At 43.7% G+C, this 22003-nt stretch overlaps 1 protein-coding gene across 5 annotated transcripts in view; it reads right to left on the reverse strand.

The window, feature by feature from the left end:
* The window catches only part of LOC137622931 (uncharacterized), a 615385-nt gene that overhangs the window by 485034 nt on the left and 108348 nt on the right, over window positions 1–22003 (reverse strand). For 4 of the 5 annotated variants that reach the window (XM_068353501.1, XM_068353500.1, XM_068353503.1 and 1 more), the window contains exon 3: window positions 15272–15344. The exons of the other annotated variant lie outside the window; for it this stretch is intronic. In XM_068353501.1, coding sequence (XP_068209602.1) covers window positions 15272–15344 — 73 coding nt within the window. The remainder of the gene's footprint in view (window positions 1–15271; window positions 15345–22003) is intronic. 5 annotated transcript variants of the gene reach the window in all.

The raw sequence follows: 22003 nt of genomic DNA on the forward strand, positions 1-22003 counted from the left end.
GAGCATGCCCAAAATGACAAATTCGAAGATAATTTGTTCTTTTCCTAACCATACAAACCTTAGCTATTTACAAAGGGTATTACTTTTAGCGTAGCTGAAATAGCGAGCCATTAGAATTTAACGAGGGTGTATTACCCCCGCGCTAGTTAGCGGAGGGGGTAGGGGAGTGGTAGCTAGCTACCCCTCCTCCCCCTCACACACAGGTGAATACTCACTTTCACTTAGAGGTAGGACTTGTCTTGGGGGACAGGGCTGGCGGGCAAATATGTGTAAATAGCTAAGGTTTGTATGGTTAGGAAAAATAAAAATTATCTTCGAATTTGTCATTTGTTCCGTAACCGAAATACAAACCACGCTATTTACAAAGGGTGACTTATCCCTTAGGAAGGGTGGAAAGTCCCCAGCCATACTGGCTTCGGCTTTACCCGGGGACTCAGAATCCGAGTGAGTCGCACTCGAGAAAAGGAGTCCCTGCACCTCACAAGTTCCTTGCTCCGCAAGAAACCATGTGGCCTACGTAAGCTTGTGTGTGAAGGAAGAAGTGTGACCCGTCCTAGGCAGTTGACCTGGAGTTCCAGAAGGAACTCTGGGTTAGGACGTTCCCAATACCACCTCGTCAGGGTATGGGGGACGCGACAGTATTGACTCAATACTCGGAACACAAGGAAGCATGGTTTACCTGCAGAGGTTCGAGGTCAGCTATGCAGAGACCAGGATGCTGCTTCCCCGTAGAGGGGATGATGAAGAAAGAAGTAAGGGCCAGACATACTTCTTTCGTTCATGCAGAATAAAACCTGATAACAATGCCCTCAACCTTCTGCTACCTGTCCAAAAAGGAGCCTGAGGTTAGACCAGCTGTTGTGTAGCCACCACAGAGCGATAGAAAACGTATCGAGACTCCTGTGGGTCACGCCCTGCAGGAAGCGGGCTGCGAAGGTCATCAGACGCTTCCAGACTCCAGCTTGTAGCACCTGTGTCACAGAGTAGTATTACTCGAAGGCGAGGGACGTTGCGATGTATCCAACATCGTGCTGTAGGGCGACGTGACGGGGGGAGGGTCTGAAGACAGGTCGAGATGAATGTCCTTGAGTCCGGGCTGAAGAGGTATACTGGTGACTCTCCCCCCATGTCCTCCTTATGCTTCCAAATTGGCTGCAACTGAGGACAAACTGCAGCTGTTCTCAAAGCTAACCTCTCGATTCCTTTACTGGCAAGAAAGAGAAGGTCTTGGGACATCAGACACAGAATGGAGACTCGAAATCTTTAATGAATCGGACCGAAGGGCCGGGACCCTCAGATTCTGAGTCTAGCCAACAACTCAGGAGCGAGCCTGAATGTTGCCTTCCCCTCTTCCTTAGAAAGGGGGGAGTAGTAAGAGACCAAGAAGATTGCTTACACACTGGCCGTGGCCAGAGTGAGCAGAAGACCCAAGGCGGAATACAATCCGAGGCCTGTCGTAAAAGGGTCTTGAGAAGATCTCTTAAAGGACTGAAAGTCCGAGCCATGCTCCAAGTTGGAGGTCTTCCTCCGACTAGGGCAGGGACGATCGTAGCTTCGCATGAGCGAGGATAGATCCAGCGGGCAGGAAAAAGTTATTCCTTTAAGCCTGAAGGTCAGGGAAAGGCTGAGCGACAGGCTTCATTGCCGAGAGCGGAAAGGAGTTTCCTCCCGCCGAAAGGCAATAAGACCGTTATTGCTGGAGAAGAGGCCTCAAGGGAAGAGGTATATCTCCCACGGCACCAACCACCTTAGACTCTTCACTTTGCCTGGGAGACCCCTGTGGATGACTATCGCAGATGACGCGACCTCTGTACCGCGACTGTAGCGGGTTGTCTCTTCTAGAGGAGGAAGCGTAGTGTCTCCAGGCATGAAGCCGAAGCGACGCCCCGGTTCGGGAGAGATGTCGCAGTGTGGTTGCTTGAGTAGTCTGCGCCGTGGGAGAAGCTCTCCCGGGAGTTCCGTCAGGGGAAGCAGAGGGTCCAGAAACCGTTCTGCGCATAGTCCCAGTGGAGCTCTCCCATTGAAAGGTTGACAGACAACCTGGTCTTGTTGAGACCCATTGTCCGCAGACAAAAAGGAGGGAAGACGCAGGCGTCGAAGTTGTCCCACCATCACCGGAATGCATCTTGCCAGAGTCTCGGGGTCTGAGACTGGGGGGAAGACTAGCGGAAGCTTGAGGTTCCAAGCTGTCGCGATCAGGTCCCCCAGACCAGCACTTGCTGGTTACCCAAGGTCAAAGACCCCTAGGTACACTCTCTCTATTAGGCTCTGCTCGGATAGTCTGAGAGAAACATTCCCCTGCCTGGAATGAGAGAGCCGATGGTGGTATTGAGAGAATCTCAATCATCCCGGTATCTCTACTGCAAGATGTGAAGGTGTGAAAATGCGTCCCCTGCTGGTTAGAATGAAGTCGACGCGCAACGGGGCGACTCGGCAGGAGCTGTAGGATCTGAAGAGGGGCCAGACTAAGGCCCCTAAGCCTGCCTGAATGATGGAGAGGTATTCTTCAGGTCTTGACCATAGGCCTGGACCGGAACATGCCTGCCCCCCCCCCCCCTTTCCTTTGACGAGTCCGAGAACCGCATCAAGAATGTGGGGAAAGGACGAGAATATCCACTACCATCAAGAGGCTCCATAGGTCAACACCCATTGCAGGTCTAATAGTTCCGCTGGTCCCATAGGGCCAGGGAGTCCGGTTAAACATTGCCTGAAGCCACCGGAACTTGGATCGCCCCACATGGAACTTATCCTGAGGCGACCGTTCGGACTATAGACGGGTCAATGAGGAAAGAAGAACTAGGAAACGTTCCAAGGTAGGGCTGAAAGCTCTGCTTGACTGAGAACAGGTACTGCGACTCTCCTCAGTCTTGCCACAGTCAACCGAAAGGAAGGCTCGGAGGATGTGGTAACAGAATCTGGCGTCCCCAGGTGGTCACCCATCCAAGTACCGATGTTGCTTAACCTCGCTGGACGGACGAGAAGCGGGGTTTCCAATGTGGTGAGGCGGTTGACTCAATATCATGGCCAGATACTCCAGATGTTGAGGCAGAGGAAGAGAAGGCTCCAAGCAAAATACCATGAGCCCACACTCATGGTAAGCATCCGGAAGCTTGTCCCGGCGCTGAAGAAGGTCGAAACCCGAGCCTACCGGAGTTGACCAGCCCTCCAAACAGCAGAGGAGGTGGAAGCCTGCACCTGAGCGGCCAAGAGGAAGGCAGGGAGAGTTCTCTGGGGAAACAAACCTGCTATGCCACGGCGGGATAGCCACACTGCATCATAAGCAGGAATAATTGCAGTCTAGGCTGAATTCGACGAGCACCCTGGAAGATGGATGGAATGGAAACTGAAAGTACCCGTCCTTCCGATCCAGGGTTTAAGGAGTCCTGTCGCCTCGTTACCAGTCTGATCGATTCTGCTGGTCTACGCTGGCCGAAGTTTGTTCGACAAACTTGATCAGGGCTGAGAGGTCGACTATGGACATCCCCTCTCAGATCCTTCCTTACAAGAAAGGATCGACTGAGGGGGCCGGGGGTGAAGCCGTCGATGATCCTAAGGAAGACCTTCGCCTAAGGTATGGATCATTCTGCCCAACCGGGCAACTCTGCTGACGCTATGGCATAGAGGTTCAGAGACACTGAATTCGCTGACAGAGACGGCAGGCGCGATATCCTTGGCTACTCACAGAGATTGTGCGGGAATGGGCATCGGGAAGCTGTCATTCGGATGAGTAACCTTAAGCATCCTCCCAGCGAAAAACCTGCAATCCTAGAGTTCGTGAACTCCTTTTAGGACTATGCCCCCCCGGGGGAGTCTCCCGTGCCATCTGTTCCTGACAGGAGGAAACTGCAATTGGACACCTTGTCCCAGTTGTCGTAGCCGATAACTTAGGCCGACGTGGTTGAAAGAAAAGGGCGCTGGAGCCCTGCAGAGTCTGGAAGAAAGCGCCTTGGAGGAGTGAAACCGGAAGTCGATTTACTCCGCACAGCAGCTGTCTAAGTCTCTGTCTTTGGGCACAAACAAACTCTTCTCAAGGATGGAAGGGTGTCTGAGGTCGTCGACCTCCACAGATGAGACACCCGAAGGAAGCCCTCAGTCAGCGCGTCCAGATGGTACAACAACGAGCTTGTCCGCAAGTTAGATACTTAACGACGAAAGGCCAAGGTGCCTGAGCTCGAGAGGAGGAAAGTACCCTTGATCTTCCTGTAGCTTCCTTGAACCAAACCTCGGGCCGTAACCGAGGAGGGAAAGAACCTGTTAAGCTCCCAGAGGAAGAGGTAAGCAGTCACCCCTTGTCCGATGGAGAAATCTCGAACGGAAAGCCCCCCCGCCAAAAATCCTTCCAGGGAATGACGGGGAAGGGCTAACCCAGGTTCAGGAATAGAGGAGTGTTGCTCAGATCTCCCTTAAGTTTCTCCTATTCTTGCAAGTGCCATGCTCTGTGTTTACGGGGTGAGGCAGTGTTCTGGAAATACGCTCCAGAAGAACTCGCCAGGCTGGTCATGCTACAAAAACCCCATTGGGAATCGTGGTCGCAATTGCCCTGGAGCTCGCGCGACGGGAATTCCTGGTGGTCGGTGAGCGATAACCCATAGACGAGCAATGGATACTGCAAGAAATAAGCCGACATTTGTGCGAAGAAACACTGTAGGTTCGCGCGACGGAACACCATCCGTCTGCGCGATGGAAAAAACCGTTGGTTCGCGCGTGGGCGAACATTGGAGAGCATGAGCGTAGACGTGCAGGCACGTGGGCGTGTGGGTGCGCAGGCGAGTGGTCGCGTGGTTGCACGGGCGAGCGGTCGCGCGGTTGCACGGGCGAGCGGTCGCACGTGCGAGCGGTCGCGCGGGCGCGCAGGCAAGCGGTCGTGAGGGTGGGAAGGTGGATGAGAGCGAGTCCGAGGCGGCGAACGCAAGCGTTAGCGCGATGGCGAGGAAACGCGCTGCCGCGTGGGCGAGGAGGACCGCTGGCGATATGGATCAACAAGCGATCGGTGGTGAGCTGGTGAGCGCTAACGCGCAGGTTGGCGATGGCGCGTTGTGTTATGCCGACGCGATGGTCGAGCAGTATGCGCAGGTGAGCGATCGTGCGTTGGCGAGCAGTATGCGAAGGTGAGCGATCGCGAGCAGTGATCAGCATGCGCCGGGTCGCGCGATGGTGATCAGTATGCGCAGGGTCGCGTGATGGTGATCAGCATGCCAGGGTCGCGCAATGGCGATCAGCATGCGCAGGTTGGCGGTCGCGCGATGGCGAACAGCATCTGCAGGTGGGCGATCGCGTGATGGCGAACAGCATACGCAGTTGAGGGTCGCGCGATGGTGATCAGCATGCGCAGGGTTGAGCGATGGTGATCAGCATCCGCATGTGTGCGGTCGCGCGATGGCGATCAGCATCCGCAGTTGAGGGTCTTGCGATGGCGATCAGCATCCGCAGTTGAGGGTCGCGCGATGGCGATCAGCATCCGCAGGTGAGGGTCGCGCGATGGCGATCACCATCCGCAGGTGAGGGTCGCGCGATGGCGATCAGCATCCGCAGGTGAGGGTCGCGCGATGGCGATCAGCATCCGCAGGTGAGGGTCCCGCGATGGCGATCAGCATCCGCAGTTGAGGGTCGCGCGATGGCGATCAGCATCCGCTGTTGAGGGTCGAGCGATGGCGATCAGCATCCGCAGTTGAGGGTCGCGCGATGGCGATCAGCATCCGCAGTTGAGGGTCGCGCGATGGCGATCAGCATCCGCAGTTGAGGGTTGTGCGATGGCGATCAGCATCCGCAGTTAAGGGTCGCGCGATGGCGATCAGCATGCGCAGGTGAGCTAGTAGCTGGCGAACCATGTTCCTTCAGAAGTGTTGGAGAACGTTGGCGTGCCAGCTGTAACACACGTGGGCGATCTGGAGATCGCTGGCGAGCTGATGATCGCTGGCGGGCTGATGATCGCTGACGAGCTGATGATCGCTGGCGAGCTGATGATCGCTGGCGAGCTGATGATCGCTGGCGAGCTGATGATCGCTGGCGAGCTGATGATCGCTGACGAGCTGATGATCGCTGACGAGCAGAAGGCTACGCGTGGAAGCCTGCGCAAAGAAGAAGAGTCCTTGACCCCGACCTGAACCGAAGTTCTAGATCGCGAGGGCGAACGTGGGCGCGTAACAGGAACCAACAGGAACCGCAGGGAAGATCATCTTGAAAGCGCTGACGAACAGGAGAGCGCTGATGAGCAGAAGGGCGCGCAGGGAAACCCTGACACGCAAGGGAAGAACCCCCGTGGGGGCAACCCTTTGCCCCGAAGGGATCGTTGTCCGCCGGGAGACTGATGTCCGTCGGAAGACCGCTGTCCGTCGGGAAGACCGTTGTCCGTCGGGAAGATCGTTGCCCGTCGGAAGACGAGATCAGACTGCTGTCCATCTGCACCAAGGCGGAAGATCGAGAAAAAGGAGTTGTAGGCTGCAAACGGAGATCCAAAAAGGCACCTCAAGCACCCTTATAGGGAGATGAGAGGCCCTTACGACGAGGCGGACGGTGGGCCTTACGGCGAGGGAGGCCAACAGCAACAGCAACAGCAACAGAAGAAACCTCCGAAGAGGAGTCTCTATGAGTGTACTCTCTCGCGAACGAAAGAGAAACACTTCGTGGAAGAGACTGGTCAGCCAGTGACCTAAAAGGAGCAATCCTCCGAAGAGGAGCTCCTGCAGTTGCCCAGCCCCTTGAGCGAAACTGCAGGTGCGACCGCTCAGCACCAAGAGCATAGTCGCACGAAAAAAAGGCAAGAGAAGAACCCCCCAAAAGGGGAAAAACTCAAGCCTGGACAGGAAAAACTTCCCTCGGAAGGAAAGTTATCCGCCCAAGGAGGCAAGCCTCCTGAGTGTTCTAAAATGAACTGGAGAGCTGTCCGTCGTCACGGGAGTACTACCAGTAGAAGGAGACACGCCCCTGACGAAAATACAAGGGGGGAGGCAGCAACAGCCGAATCCCCAGGACTCAAACAGACAGCTCACACCGTTGCTATATTACAGAAACGAACTAGATCGGTAACTGTAAAAAAAAAAAAAAATAAAAAATAAAAAAAATAATATTAGTACACATTCATTCCCCCGGGAAGGCTCCGAAGAGGAATCCCGAGGGAAAGGAACAAGAATTACACAACAGGCACGTGCCCTCACAACCACTTACACTCGCGGAAGGAGAGCTGTAACCAAAACAGAATTATAACAATTATAATTATGTAACTATGTAATTATGTAATTTAAAAATGAATGAACACTAAAGAAAGAACGAAAACCCAGTAAGGAATCGTTCTACAAGCTGAAAAACAAAAAAACAACTACAATTAGATTCATAACTAATTGAGACAAACGTACGGCGTAGCAACCCCCCACACGGAAAGGAAGCTAGGCTACAAGGGCGTAGTAACACGTAGTAAAAGGGTGAACGACCTCAAGAGAGAGAGAGAGAGAAAGACATAAGTCGAACTCGATCGCCACCCATAAAAATACGCCGTGGTGGCCTAACTGCCGAGGCCTCCACGTAGATATCGTACACTACACACACACATCTGAAAAGGAAACTTACTTATTTCTATACTCAAATATATATACAAACATGAAAACATGTTTACATATATATTGAGTAAATGAAAAGTAAGCGATTAAGTAAAGACAAAACAGACAATGGCTGCCAAGCGAGGACCAAGACAGAGACGTCTGTCACAGTCCAAGCCAAAAGTGAAAGTGAGTATTCACCTGTGTGTGAGGGGGAGGAGGGGTAGCTAGCTACCACTCCCCTAACCCCCCCCCCCCCGCTAACTAGCGCGGGGGTAATACACCCTCGTTAAATTCTAATGGCTCGCCATTTCAGCTACGCTAAAAGTAATACCCTTTGTAAATAGCGTGGTTTGTATTTCGGTTACGGAACAACTATCTCCTCTACCCCTCATCATGATCTCATCCACATATGGCACTCGAGTAATCTCTTATACTTTCATTTCTAGTCCTGTCCTGCCATTTAACTCCCAATATCCTTCTGAGAGCTTTGTTCTCAAATCTACTAAATTTATTGGAGATTGTTTCATTGTCATACCATGACTCATGTCCATAGAGTAACACCAATCTCACTAAACTGATAATTAATCTGATTTTTAGATGCAATTTCAAGCGATTTGATTTCCAAATTTTACTTAACCTAGCTATAGTCTGATTTGCTTTTTTCAATCTTTCACTAAACCCTAATTCTAAAGACCCTGTATTGGAGATCATAGTTCCTAAATACTTAAATGATTCTAAATCATTAATCCTTCCTCCTTCCGATGATATTTCACCTTCCACTGCATACTCTGTTCTCATCATCTGTCTTTCTTCTATTTATCTTTAACCCAACCTTATGTGATATTGCATGCATTCTGGTAAGAAAGCATTGAAAATCCTGTGGTGTTCTGCTAAGAAGGGCAGCATCATCAGCATACTATAGGTCTGCTAGATTCCTATCACAAATCCAGTCCAAACTTTCATCACCATCTCTGACTGTTCTACGCATTACAAAATCCACGAGGATAAACAACATAGGTGACAACACATTCCCTTGGAGTACTCCGCTGTTCACTGGAAATTCATTTGATAAGACTCCATTAACATTAACTTTGTACATTAACATTAACTTTGCAATAAGGAGAAAATCCGTCAATCTGGCGAGTGGAAAGCAAAGCATGGCTTGACGATCATCTGTACTGTAGTCTCGAAATCCTCATCAGGCAGAAATTGAGAGAGAGAGAGAGAGAGAGAGAGAGAGAGAGAGAGAGAGAGAGAGAGAGAGAGAGAGAGAGAGAGAGAGAGAGAGAGAGAGCCTTACCTTATTGCCTTATTGCCTTATTTTTTGTTTGGGTTCCCCCAGGTCCCTCAGTGTGAGGCACCTCGTATATCCACCAGAGAGTTGCTAATACATCTTCCGGTGTATTTTGCATCTTCCAGTCTTGGATGGTCTGGGATGCATCTTAGGTATTTATCGAGCTTATTTTTAAACGCATCTACGCTCACTCCTGATATGTTTCTTAGATGAGCTGGCAGCACATTAAATAGTCGCTGCATTATCGATGCTGGTGCGTAGTGGATTAATGTCCTGTGCGCCTTTCTCAGTTTACCTGGAATGCTTTTTGGCACTATTAATCTACCTCGGCTTGCTCTTTCTGATACTTTAAGCTCCATGATGTTTTCAGCAATTCCTTCTATTTGCTTCCATGCTTGTATTATCATGTAGCGTTCTCTTCTCCTTTCTAGACTGTATAGTTTTAAAAATTGCAGTCTTTCCCAGTAATCAAGGTCCTTAACTTCTTCTATTCTAGCAGTATAGGACCTTTGTACACTCTCTATTTGCGCAATATCCTTTTGGTAGTGTGGGTACCATATCACATTGCAGTACTCGAGTGTACTACGCACATAAGTTTTGTAAAGCATAATCATGTGTTCAGCTTTTCTTGTTTTAAAGTGTCTGAATAACATTCCCATTTTTGCTTTACATTTAGCCAACAGTGTTGCTATTTGGTCGTTGCATAACATATTCCTATTTAAAATTACACCAAGGTCTTTAATTGCTTCCTTGTTTGTGATTGTCTCATTATTAGGTCCTTTGTATGCATACACCATTCCTTCTCTGTTTCCATAATTTATTGATTCGAATTTATCGGAGTTAAATACCATCCTATTTATCTCCGCCCATTCATATATTTTGTTTAGATCTCTTTGTAGTGAGTTCCTATCTTCATCACAAGTAATTTCTCTACTTATTCTTGTGTCATCGGCGAAACTTCTCACTACGGAGTTTTCAACATCACAGTCTATGTCTGAGATCATAATAACAAATAGCAGTGCAGCTAATACCGTACCTTGGGGCACACCAGATATTACCTGGGCTTTATCTGATTTCTCGTCATTTGCAACCACTATCTGTTTTCTGTTTTGCAGGAATTCTTTTACCCATTTTCCTATCTTTCCCACAATATTATGCTTTCTCATTTTTTTCTCCAATATGTTATGGTCTACCTTGTCAAAGGCTTTTGCAAAATCTAGATAGATCACATCTGTGTCTTTTTCATTTATCATATTATTGTATATGTTTTCATAGTGAGCTATCAGTTGGGTCTGTGTACTTTTTCCAGGTACGAAACCGTGTTGACCCATATTGAACAAATTATTTTTGACCAAATGGTTCATTATTTTCTTTTTTATTACCCTCTCATACACTTTCATAATATGTGATGTTAGACTAACAGGTCTATAATTGCTTGCCTCTAGTCTTGATCCACTTTTGAAGATAGGGGTTATATAAGCTAATTTATGTTTAACATATATCTCGCTCATATCTATACTCTGTCTTAGCAGTATTGCAAGTGGCTTCGCGATAGTGTTTGCAGTTTTTTTTTAACAAAATCGCTGGAACTCCATCTGGTCCGGCTGCCGATCCATTTTTAATTTCGTTTATAGCCGTGACAATATCTGCTTCATTAATATCTATATCCGTTAGATATTCAACATTTTCTTCTCTCATTTCTGTTTCATTACTCTCATTCGCAATTCTTGGCGTGAACTCACTCTTATATTTTTCTGCTAATATGTTGCATATTTCCTTTTTTTCATTCGTTAGCCGTCCTTCAATTCTTAGAGGGCCTATTTCTATTCTCCTTTTATTCATCTTTTTTGCATAGGAGTAAAGTACTTTGGGGTTTCTTTTTATATTTTGAAGTGTCCTTTCTTCTAAGTCCCTTTTTTCATTTTCTTTCGACTGTATAATCTTTTGTTCTGCATTTTCTATCTTACATTTTATTTCCCTCATTTTCCACACATTTTTTTCTTTTGCAAGATTTTTCTTCCACTTTTTAATTTTCTGAAATAAGATTCTTCTGTCTCTTGGTATGCACGTCTTTTGTTTATTGTTTTTTTTCGGTACATATTTTTCAACAATTTTCTCCAGTATTTTGTACAGTATATCCGTATTTACCTGTATATTATCACTTATAAATACATTTTTCCATTCTTTATTCAGTTCTTCATTTATTTCTGACCATTTTATATTCTTACTGTAAAAGTTATATTTTCCATATCCTTCCCAAAGTTTTGTGCTTTTATTAATTCTGTGATCACTTGCTTTGGAATGAACTATCAATTCTATGACATTGTGGTCTGAAATTCCCGTGTTATACACTATTATTTCTTTAACATAGTTCACCTCATTCACAAATACTAGATCTAGGACATTTTCCTTTCTTGTTGGAATGTGGTTTATTTGTTGCATATTATGTTCTAATAGCATATCTTGAAGCTTTTCAAATTGCCTCTTATCTTCTGCGCTACTATTACTATCTTTTTTATATGTATACATACAACCACTTTCTTCTATCCGTTCTTTCCAATCCACGAAAGGAAAGTTAAAATCTCCGGATAGGAGTATATTCCAGTCTTTATGGTTTCTACATATATCATCTATTTTTTCTATTATTATGTCAAACTCCTTAGTGTTTGGGGGTCTGTAAACTACAATATTCATTAGTTTTTCAAATTCAAATTCTACCGCAATCAATTCACATTCTGTGTTGCTGTATTTTTCACAGACTTTTCCTTGATTTATGTCTCTTCCATATATTGCGGTTCCCCCTTGATTCCTATTTTTTCTGTCTGATCTATAAGTTTGGAAACCCTTTATCTGGTCATCACTGCCAGTCTCTTGGGAATACCATGTTTCACTTATATTTAATATATCTATTTTTTCAATTTGGGTTAGTTCTTCTAAGAACTCTATTTTCCTTTTAGAGTTACTCGTGACTAAACCCTGTGCATTCATTACTATTATGGTTTGTGTTTCATCCCCATTATTTAATATTGGTAATAATATGGATTCTCCCATGCTTCCTTCCTGTTCTGATATGATGTTCTTTTCTTCATTTCCCGGAATTCTGCCATTAAAAAATCCAACTTTTCTATTATATTTGCTCTTTCGCCTTCATATTTATTTGTGTGTGTATACCTGCAACTTTCCCCATATCTGCACCAACCCCTGGCATTATAGATGCATTCTTTGTAGTTGGGCTCTAAATGTGCAGGTTTGGGTTGAAAGCCCTCATATCTTGGGGCTCTTGGTTCAAAGCGCGGTATATACACGGCCTGCTTTTTTGTTTCTTTTTTTGTTTCTTTTTTGCTTTCATTTTTCTTTTCAGTTTGCTGAGTTTTCTTACTTTCATTCATGGTTGCAGGATGCATATATCGACATTTTTTGTTGTAAATGCATCCTTTTCCTTCTTTTAGGTTTTTGCATATTTTTGGATGGAGATCTCTGCATTCGTCTCCATATCCGTCTAAATACGCACATTTACCATATATTTCATAATAATGGCATATCTTTGGATGCTTGTAGTAGCATCTTTCGCCAAATCTGCAATTCCCTCTTTTCAGCATATTGCAGACTATATCCTTCTTTTCTATTTTTTCTTGTTCTTGCTCTTCCCTAAAATTATGTAGGTCCGGGTAGAGTCTCTTGGGTCTATTATTTGTTTCCATCTGGTAATTTATTTCTTCATAAGTATGTTGTTGGATGGCATCATAGGTTATATCAATGATTTCTTCTGCATCCTTACACATATCCTGTTCATTGTTCTCTTCTTCTTCTTTTTCTTCTTCTTCTTCTTCTGTTTCTTCTTCTTCCTCTTCTTTATCTTCAACTATTTGCAGATTTAGTCTCGACTTAATTATATTTTCTATCCAGACTAAGCATGTTGAGCAGAATACCTTTGTGTCTTTATTTTTTATTTTTTGCTGTATTTCAGCACATGTGGGATGTGTTGGGACATGACAGGCATCACATTTTCTAATCAATTGTTGAGGATTATTAATGGAATACCATATCTTACATGTATTACACCATTTTGGCATTCTTTTTCCCATTGCATCAATCAGCATATTCACCATATTGGACTTCTTATTGTTCTTTGATGGAATGTGTTGATTGATGTAGACTTTCTTTATAAGTCTCTTTAACACTTGGATTTTCTTTGGAATTTCTTCTATTATTTTGCTGATGTTTTCCGCAGATTTGCTCCAGTTTATTGGATCATATTGTTTCAATATGTCTGCGAATATTTTTCCGTCACATTGGTTGACGTTACTAGTGACCTCTGTTATCAGACGGTCGAGCTCCTGTTTCGCCAACTCATGGAATTTATTTTTGCTGAGTCCAGCGATGTCTCTCCAAGCCTTGCCCGTGTTGTACATAGCCATCTTGATTAGATTTTTAGTAATTCACAAGATAACTATTCTATGCCGACGTTTTATCCCACTTCTCCGACCTCAAACTAATCACTGACTATTCACGAAAACTTGTAGCTATATTGCACTCGATAGCCTTTTGTTATCCGCGTTAAATCATGATATTTATAGGGTCGCAAAAGAGTAATCACTAACCGGCACACACACACAGAGAGAGAGAGAGAGAGAGAGAGAGAGAGAGAGAGAGAGAGAGAGAGAGAGAGAGAGAGAGAGAGAGATATATTGTGGATTGTTGGGAGACGACAAGATCGGCAGGAAGCGAGAAGACTCGTCTTCAGCAGGAGTAGACGGAAGGATGAACAAGAGGCAGACCTCATAGACAGCTAAAACATCAGCAGCAGCTGCAACCACCGGCTTTGCACCCCTATGTTGTCTATAAGGGTTGAAGAAGAAACAAAGAGAGAATTAAAAATTTCTCTCCTCCGGGAGGAAAAGAAAAACCCAACCCGCAGACGGGAGAGGTTACCCCCCAAGAGCAGTTGTCAGCACAGAGGATTCCTTCCGATAAACATGTGAAAACCAACCTTGACATCTGAAAACTACCATATTACTCTGTGATGGAGGGTTAAAAATAGAGGCACATTTGTAAAGAAAAAGAATAAGCGTAAGGCATTACTGATAAATGGCTAAGCCTTGAAGGGAGAGAGCAGAGATGTTCGCTCTCTACCAGCCAAAAGCAAAAAGTGACGTAGCTCCCAGCTGTGAGACTATATATGGGCGGCTGGATATCCCCCAGCCACCCCCTGCCTACCCACTCAACTGGTTAGACAGAGTTGCCAGTTTGCATTTAAATCTAATGGCTGCCTTCCAGCTCAAACTAAAGTATATCTACATAAATAACAAAAGGTTTGTTAATATGGGAACAAAGCTTTATTGGGGAAGTTGCAACATTTTTCACTGTATTGTTAAAAGTGATATCCTCCATCGCCCTTACTGATATTCTTTTCGTCTTTCTTGATATAGCAAACATTATACTTCTAGATGCAGTAATGGCGATCTACATCTGCAAAGCTTCTCCCATCCTTAAGCATGTCGAGGAGTTTCAAATTCTTCACTATAGTATACATCTTCATATGGCACTTGAGTTAGTTGCCAGAAGCCTTAGAAGGTACAGGATGTTCAGCTGGTATCGTAGGGCTTGAAAACAATCACAATAATACAATAAAAATCTCACAACACAGATAAAGATGTGGAGTAATGTTGCATACAAATAAGCAAAAGCAATCTGGTCAACATGGTGTACTGAATGCTGCAATTGGGCTAAGTGATCAGTGGTCGTACACCCAATAAGCAGTCAGCATACTGAACAGTAACAGTGTGCTCGGATTGGTCGTGTCTCCTCTACTGGCCAATAGTGTGTCACATACAAAATCATCTGGGCAAACTAGGCCACATACCAAAGCTTCCTGAGTTTTATTTTCCATGCATATGCACTAACCTTTCTATCACCTAAGGTACACTATGTATATTCTTTTACTATACTGTATTCAATTTAATGTGTTATATAATAGAATACAGTATACAGTGGAACCTCTACATACGATTGTCCTAACATACGAATTTTCCAACATACAAAGTAAAATTCGACCAAATTTCTGTCTCTCACCGCTGTGAGAGTATATATAGAGGCGGCCAGCCTACCCGCTAAGCAGTTAAGCAGGGTTGCCACCTCGCAATTAAAGTCTAATGGTGGCAACCATTTGTTAGTATGGGAACAAACATAATAGTGATAAGAATAATTGTCTCTACAACAGATAAAAATAGTGTGACTGCAGTCTTTTATTTCTACAAGGTATCACTTTAATACCTCAACTGTATTTTCTTTTCATTTACTTGTTACACTTTGCAAATGGTTAGATTTTGCAAAAATATCATAAATATTACAACACACAACTATTGTCTTTTATATCCAGGATAAATTGGATAAATATCATTAACAACTTACAAAACTTACTTAGCATGAAGAAACCACCTACCTTCTTTGAGCACCATTAGTTTTTTTAAGCATCCCTTCCACATAACCTTGTCAGACGATTCATTCACTCTACCCTGCAAAAATCCAAGAAATTTTGTTCTTAGCCTTTAATACGAGAGAGAGAGAGAGAGAGAGAGAGAGAGAGAGAGAGAGAGAGAGAGAGAGAGAGAGAGAGAGAGAGAGAGAGAGAGAGAGAGTGTGTGTGTGTGTTTCTTTACCTTGCAGTTTTCTTTCAATAGAAAATCTTGTTTTCTCTAAGTACAAACCTGATGTCTTTTACATAGGTATGTTGACTCTATGTGCTACAGCCACTAAAACTTATTGAAAAGGAAGTTACAGCCAAATGCACATGGGTGATAGTGGAGAGTACCTAATCACTCATTCGCGTGCAAAATGTTCACTTTTCCCAGCCAAAGGGACAAACATGGGGATTTTTATTAGGAATTAAGATTGTAACCCTTAAACTGGAGCTCCACTTAGAGGCTCATCTGCAGACAGCAGGGTCACTGTGGTCAGGAGTAGAGAAGAATGGGAAGAATTCAGTCATTCAACCCATACAGTTCACCTACCATTAAACGTTACGCAAAACCAGAATTTTAAAATTAAAACCTAACACCTCAATACTGTAGTCATCGCGCTAACATCATCCAAGAAACTGCTTCCAGATCTCTAAAAATGATTAAGATTTCCCTCTCTTTCTCCCCCATATCTCTCATAGAGGTTCTGGGAATATTATGAACCTTCCATATTTCTTTCATGCACATATCTAATATTTCCTTCTCACTAAATTCATAAACATCCTTGATAAAAATCACCCCCTTCCATAGCTGAAATTCAAATGCGACTTGATATCCACCATTAAATTCTCTTCCATCTTTATAATATTTAGCATAAAAGAATGCATCCTAGATTTGGCATGAATTAAGATGGATTTCTTGCCAAATGTAGAAATGTCTCCGTGCTCTATAGCGCCAACCTTCTTCTGAATTAGTTTGCTAAATTCAAGATAATTATAATCTTCTCCCTTTGCTTGGGCTTTCTCTCTGCTAACAATTTTATTTTGGTGTACTGTATACACATTAGCTGTGATACCAATTACTAGGGTGATATATATCAAGATTTCCAGGGGCAGCATTGCATAATGCTCCAGTGATCTCGCTATTATCAACTCTGTTCTAGGTAAAATCCCCCACAGTAACTTCCACCACAAAAAAATTAAATTGATATAAAATTGATATAAAAATGTTAAAGAATGGATAAATTTTTTGCACATTTTATTAAAAAATCAGGATAAAAATGATGGCAATCGTATTAAAAACAGTATTTAAAAAATATATTCCATGAACATTCATTTCAAATTGCGAGCAATAGCCATTAGAAAATCTAAAAAATTTTCAACTAAATTTTTCAATCGTGCATCAATAACTTGATACATCTTTTTAGATTGCAAGTCTAAATGTTGAATATGTGCTATTTTTGTTTGGCCTAATCCCACCTCCTTTTCAAGGGAATTACACAGTTCCCAAAATTTGGGATAGGTTGATGTTATGGAGGATCACAATGCATTGTGAAAACCTTCAACTGCATTGCTTGATCTTGGTGAGTCATTTAGAACTCGTTCACGTACATTCCAAAGCTCAACCGGAAACTATGGGGTTTCTCTTCTTTGATGAAGACACCGTCACCTCGCTGTTCCAATAAATGTTGTCTCAAAATAAACTATAAATTTGGTAAGGATGTCAGTATCACCAGATAAATCTAAATAAAACATTAACGTCTTCAATTGGTAAAAATGCTAAAGCACAAAATTACTTTATTTTTACCTGGAAACTGTCGTCAGTGTTGTACCTATGACTTTCACCAAGTACACAGATCTTTCCCCAATAAATTCCCCAAGGTGAAAAACATAGCCAGCTACTTCAGAATGTGGAAAATGGGAAACAAATTGATTATGGAGAGCTTGTTCAAAATCCATAGGGGCAAGTTACCGGCTTAAAATTCTCTCGCAAATTACAAACAGAAGAAAAAAGACGATAATATGAAGATTCTTTTTTGTCAGGAAGTAATGCAAATAACCTTGGAAAACATGAACCTCCTAAAATTACATGTAGATTTATTAAATATCACAAACTAGGCGACACTTTCAAAGTTCCATCACAGGCCCAATTTCTAGAACTTTCTAAATCATCCAGGCCTTTTTCTGAAGATAAAAACAAAAATTCTATCTGGATTGTTAATACCACTATCGAAGGCCAAAAACAAAGAATGATTTTCCAAGTACTTCACCGTAGAAGGAATTTCAAATTTGACGCCTAGACGTTTGAAGAGCTGGAATTCCTTAAGAATGTTGCCCACAGTTACATATGTTACGTGCAAGTACAGAAATAGTTTGCAACTGTGACTGCTTCTTCATCAAGATTTTGTACACTATTAGCTATCACTTCACGAGTAGACACTGTGCCTGTTCTCATTACCTCACTCTTTCAAGTACAGTATTAACGCTTGCACCGCTTGTTGGGTGATTATGGGATCCAATTGAAAGAATGACTTCAGGTTCAGTGCAGTTAAAATTTGTATGTATTCTAGCCCGACAACTTTTATAAGTGTTCACAATGCCAATATGTTTTAGTTTTTCTAGTTATCAACATGCTTTTCATGAATATAATTTTCTTCCTCAGAGTTTTCGCTTATTTTTCTCGGATGATATGAAGGTTGCCATACTGAGGGCTTCCAAAGTTTAACTAAATAAGAAAATTAAATTGACAATTCGTAAACAATTTGAAAGAAACGAAAGGGAGAGACAATCAGCATTTAAATGAATTACGAAGCAATGTAGTTAAAAAGTCATAAACAAGAAGCGTAGTTTAAAAGTCGTAAACAAGAAGTGGTAAAACATTCGTTGTGGAATTTACCAGTCACCTATCAAATCTTATTTCTGAAATTTCACAGATTGCTTTAAGGCTTCCTCAAAATTAAAGCAGATCCAAGCTACCCATTTTTTCGCTTCTCTGAAATTCATCCTTATTTCAGTAATATTATCATAAGTTTTGAAAGTCATCCATAATGCTTCATAATGACAGCTTATTGGAAAATCACATATATGAAGTTGAATCCTAACAAAACTCAAAGTATGATTGTAAGTAGGTACTGTATAGGATAGTGCCTCCTCAACTTCTGTATCTAAGTATTGACGTTTCTTTAACTCTGTATGACTCTTCTAAAATTTTAGGTGTGATTCTCGACAGCAAATTTACTTTTGAGAAACACAATAAGTCTGTGTCTTCTTCAATTGCCCAAAGAACTGGCTTATTAAGAGTCCTTTTAGATTTTCAGTGATCAATCTATTCTGAAGAAGTGTTTTAATTCTTTTATTCGACCTTGTTTGCAGTATTGTTCTCCTGTCTAGTCATCAGCTGCTGATTCTTATCTTAATTTATTGCACAGAAACTTACGGTATATTAAATTTCTTATTCCTGATCTAGATATTAATATCTGGCACCGTCGTTCATTTAGTTCATTATGCATGTGGCATGAGATTTTTTATAATTCTGACCATCCTTTACATTCAGATCTTCCCGGACGGTTCCATCCTGTTTGTAATACTGGCATGCAGTTAATTCTAATAGTCAGGCCTTCTCCATCATGAGGTTCAATACTACACAGTATTCTAGAAGTTTTATTCCAGCTGTGACTAAGTTGTGGAATGATTTTACTAATCGGGTAGTTGAATCAGAGGAACTTCAAAAGTTCAAACTTGCATCAAAAATATTATGTTGAACAAAGTGACACAAGTCTTTATAATTCATATATGAAATATGACAAATTCGTAGATAATTTGTATTTTCCTAACTATACAAACCTTAGGGGTTATACTTTCAGCGGAGCTGAAATGACGAGCCATTAAAATTTAGCAACGGTTAACTACCCACACCGCTAGTTACTGGGGGGTAGGGGGTAGCTTGCTACCCCTCCCGTTCACACACCTGTGATTTAGCTCGCTTTGCTTGGAGGTAGGACTTCAAGGGGGATAGGGCTGGTGGGCAAGTTTGTATAAATAGCTAAGGTTTGTATAGTTAGGAAAAATACAAATTATCTACAAATTTTTCATTTGTTCCATAACTGGAATACAAACCATGCTATTTATTAGGGGTGACTCACCTATTAGGAAGGGTGGACGTCCCTGCCAATCTGGCTTTTGGCTTTACCTGGGGGCTCCTTATCTGAGTATGTTAGTACTCAAAAATAAGGAGTCCCTGCCCTCGTTAAAACCTTGCTACACAAGGTCTGCGGCTTCCGCAAGCTGTGTGTTGAGACATGCATAAGTGTGACTGTCTAGGTAAAGTTATTCCGAGTCTATTGTAGGAAAAACCTGATGTAAACAAGACTTTCCCAATACCACCTCGCCAGGGTATAGGGATGCAAGAGTATTAGCTTAATACTAGTTACACAAGGGAGCATGGTTTACCTGCAGTGGTTTGAGTTCAGCTTATGCAGAGAACCTAGGATGCTGCTTTCCCCACGAGAGGGTGTGATGAAGAAAAGAATAAGAGCCAGTCAAATCTTTTCATTCACACAAACTAAAACCAGGTAACAGTGCCCTCAACCTTCTGCTACTTGTCCAATAAGGAGCTTCAGGTATACAGCCAGCTGTTGTGCAGCCACCACAGGACCGATAGAGATCGTATCGAGTTCCTGTGGGTCACGTCTTGCAGGAGAAAAGTTGTGAAAGTCACCTGGAGCATTCACATCCTTTCTTGTAAAACCTGCATCACAGAGTAATCTGCTAAGAAGAACCAGGAGCATAGCTATGCCCCTGACATTTGTGAGTTGTCATGTTGAGATGATGTTTTGGTGATCCTCCTCTAGTCTCTCCCAGTGGTGATGACAAGAGAAGGGACCCGGGTGGGCTGTTGCCATTTTCTTACCCTGGGTACAGTAACGGAGGATCTGGATTGTCCGTTACCGAATGGAGACTTGTGTAGGATCCGTCACCTTTGGAGACTGTGTCTGGCGACATACTCAGGGACAAAACTGAACAGTGCCTTTCGCCCTTCTCATTAATGGGCAATGTGGAAAGAGAGACCATGAAGTTCCTTCACTCGTATGGTTGCTGTCCGAGTATGTAGGAAAATTGTCTTCTTAAATCAAGTGAAAATTTGTTGCCTGGTGAAGTGGAACATAAGGAGGTCTCTTTAGAGATCGGAGAATTTGAACCATGTTCTGAGAGGAAGGTCTCAATTCCGACTGGAGAAAGGCAAGTTGTAAGTCCGTATGAGTTAGGAAAGGTCTATCGATGAGAGGATGTCCCTTCCTTTCAGTTTGAAGGTGAAGGATCAAGGTTGAGTGATCATCTTTACCTGTCAACATTGAATAGGAGGTCTTTTCCTCTTGTATATACTTGAGGATTCCGCTACTGTTGGAATAGAGATATCGAATGGAGAGAGACACTTTCACATGACACCAACTACACAAAACGTTATACTGCCTGGTAGACTGATGCTGAGGAATTCCTCAGATATCTAGACAACCTTTTCGCAAAAGAGGTACTGGTTAGTCTCCAGGCGTACAATCACAGCAAAGCTATAGCTTGTGGTAGGTGTCGAAGTGGGTTGTCTGTGATGTGGAGAGGGTTCTCTTGGAGACTCTATCAGGAGCTGCAAAAGGTTTGGAAACCGTTCTGCATAATGCCGTAGCCGAGCTAGGAGAGTCCTTGAGAGGCTGACCGATGTTCTAGCCTTCTTGAGTGCCCTTCTCTAGACAAAACAGGGACGAGACGTAAACGTCATTGTTGTACCCACTGTTGTTGCCAGAGAGCCTTGGGGTCTAGGGCTGGGGAGCAACGGCAGCCTGAGGTTCAGGAGCGTTGCGAACAGATCCCTAGTTGGAGGCCCTCGTAAAGTCGTGACTTTGTCGGCTACAAGGCGATCCAAAGACCATTTGGTATACCTTATCTGAGATGCTGTGCACAGATTGTCGGCGAGCACATTCCTCTAGTCTGGAATGAAACAAGCTGATAGTGGCACCGAACGGACTTTGGCCCATCTTAGTGTTTATACTGTTAGATGGGAAGAGGCTACGAGCAAGTTTCTTCTTGCTTGCCGATGTGAGCCTCTATGTGGTGCGTGGTATTGTCGCCCATCACATCACTGAGTGGTCTGTTAGGAACCGATGAGGCTGCTGAAGGACTGGAAAGTTGGCCTTCATCTCTTAAGAGATTTAAGTGAAGGTACTTTCGGACTCTGTCCAGAGGGTTGAGGTCATGTGGTGCAGCATTATGGTCCCTCCTCTCTTTTTTTGATGTGTTCTACGCACAGCATCAAGTTCGAGGGGTGTGGAAGGATGAGAAAGTTATACCGCTCTGTAGATTCTCGACTGACACCCATCCCTTGAGATTAGTCCAAACTTCTGGTCCCATGGGGGTCAGAATGTCTGGGGGATCGAGGACTTGATTCCAGTCAGACTCAAGTCACTCTGGGATGGGAGTTCTTCTCGTTTTGAGAAAGTTTGTGGAGATTGGTGTCTAGAATCATTCCCAGACACACCAGTCTTCTGGGAGGGAAGTAGAGAAGACTTCCGCAGGTTTACCTTGATCACTGGATCTTGGTAAAAAGACTCCAGAAGTTCCGGTGCTAATGCAAGGTTGCCACTTAGTCTGCTAAGGTCAGTCAGTCGTCCCAAAACGGAGACAGAAGCAGATCCTGTGAGACCAGGATGGGTATACTGGAAAGACCGA

Source organism: Palaemon carinicauda, chromosome 30, assembly GCF_036898095.1.
Source record: "Palaemon carinicauda isolate YSFRI2023 chromosome 30, ASM3689809v2, whole genome shotgun sequence".
NCBI classification, from domain to species: Eukaryota; Metazoa; Arthropoda; class Malacostraca; order Decapoda; family Palaemonidae; genus Palaemon; species Palaemon carinicauda.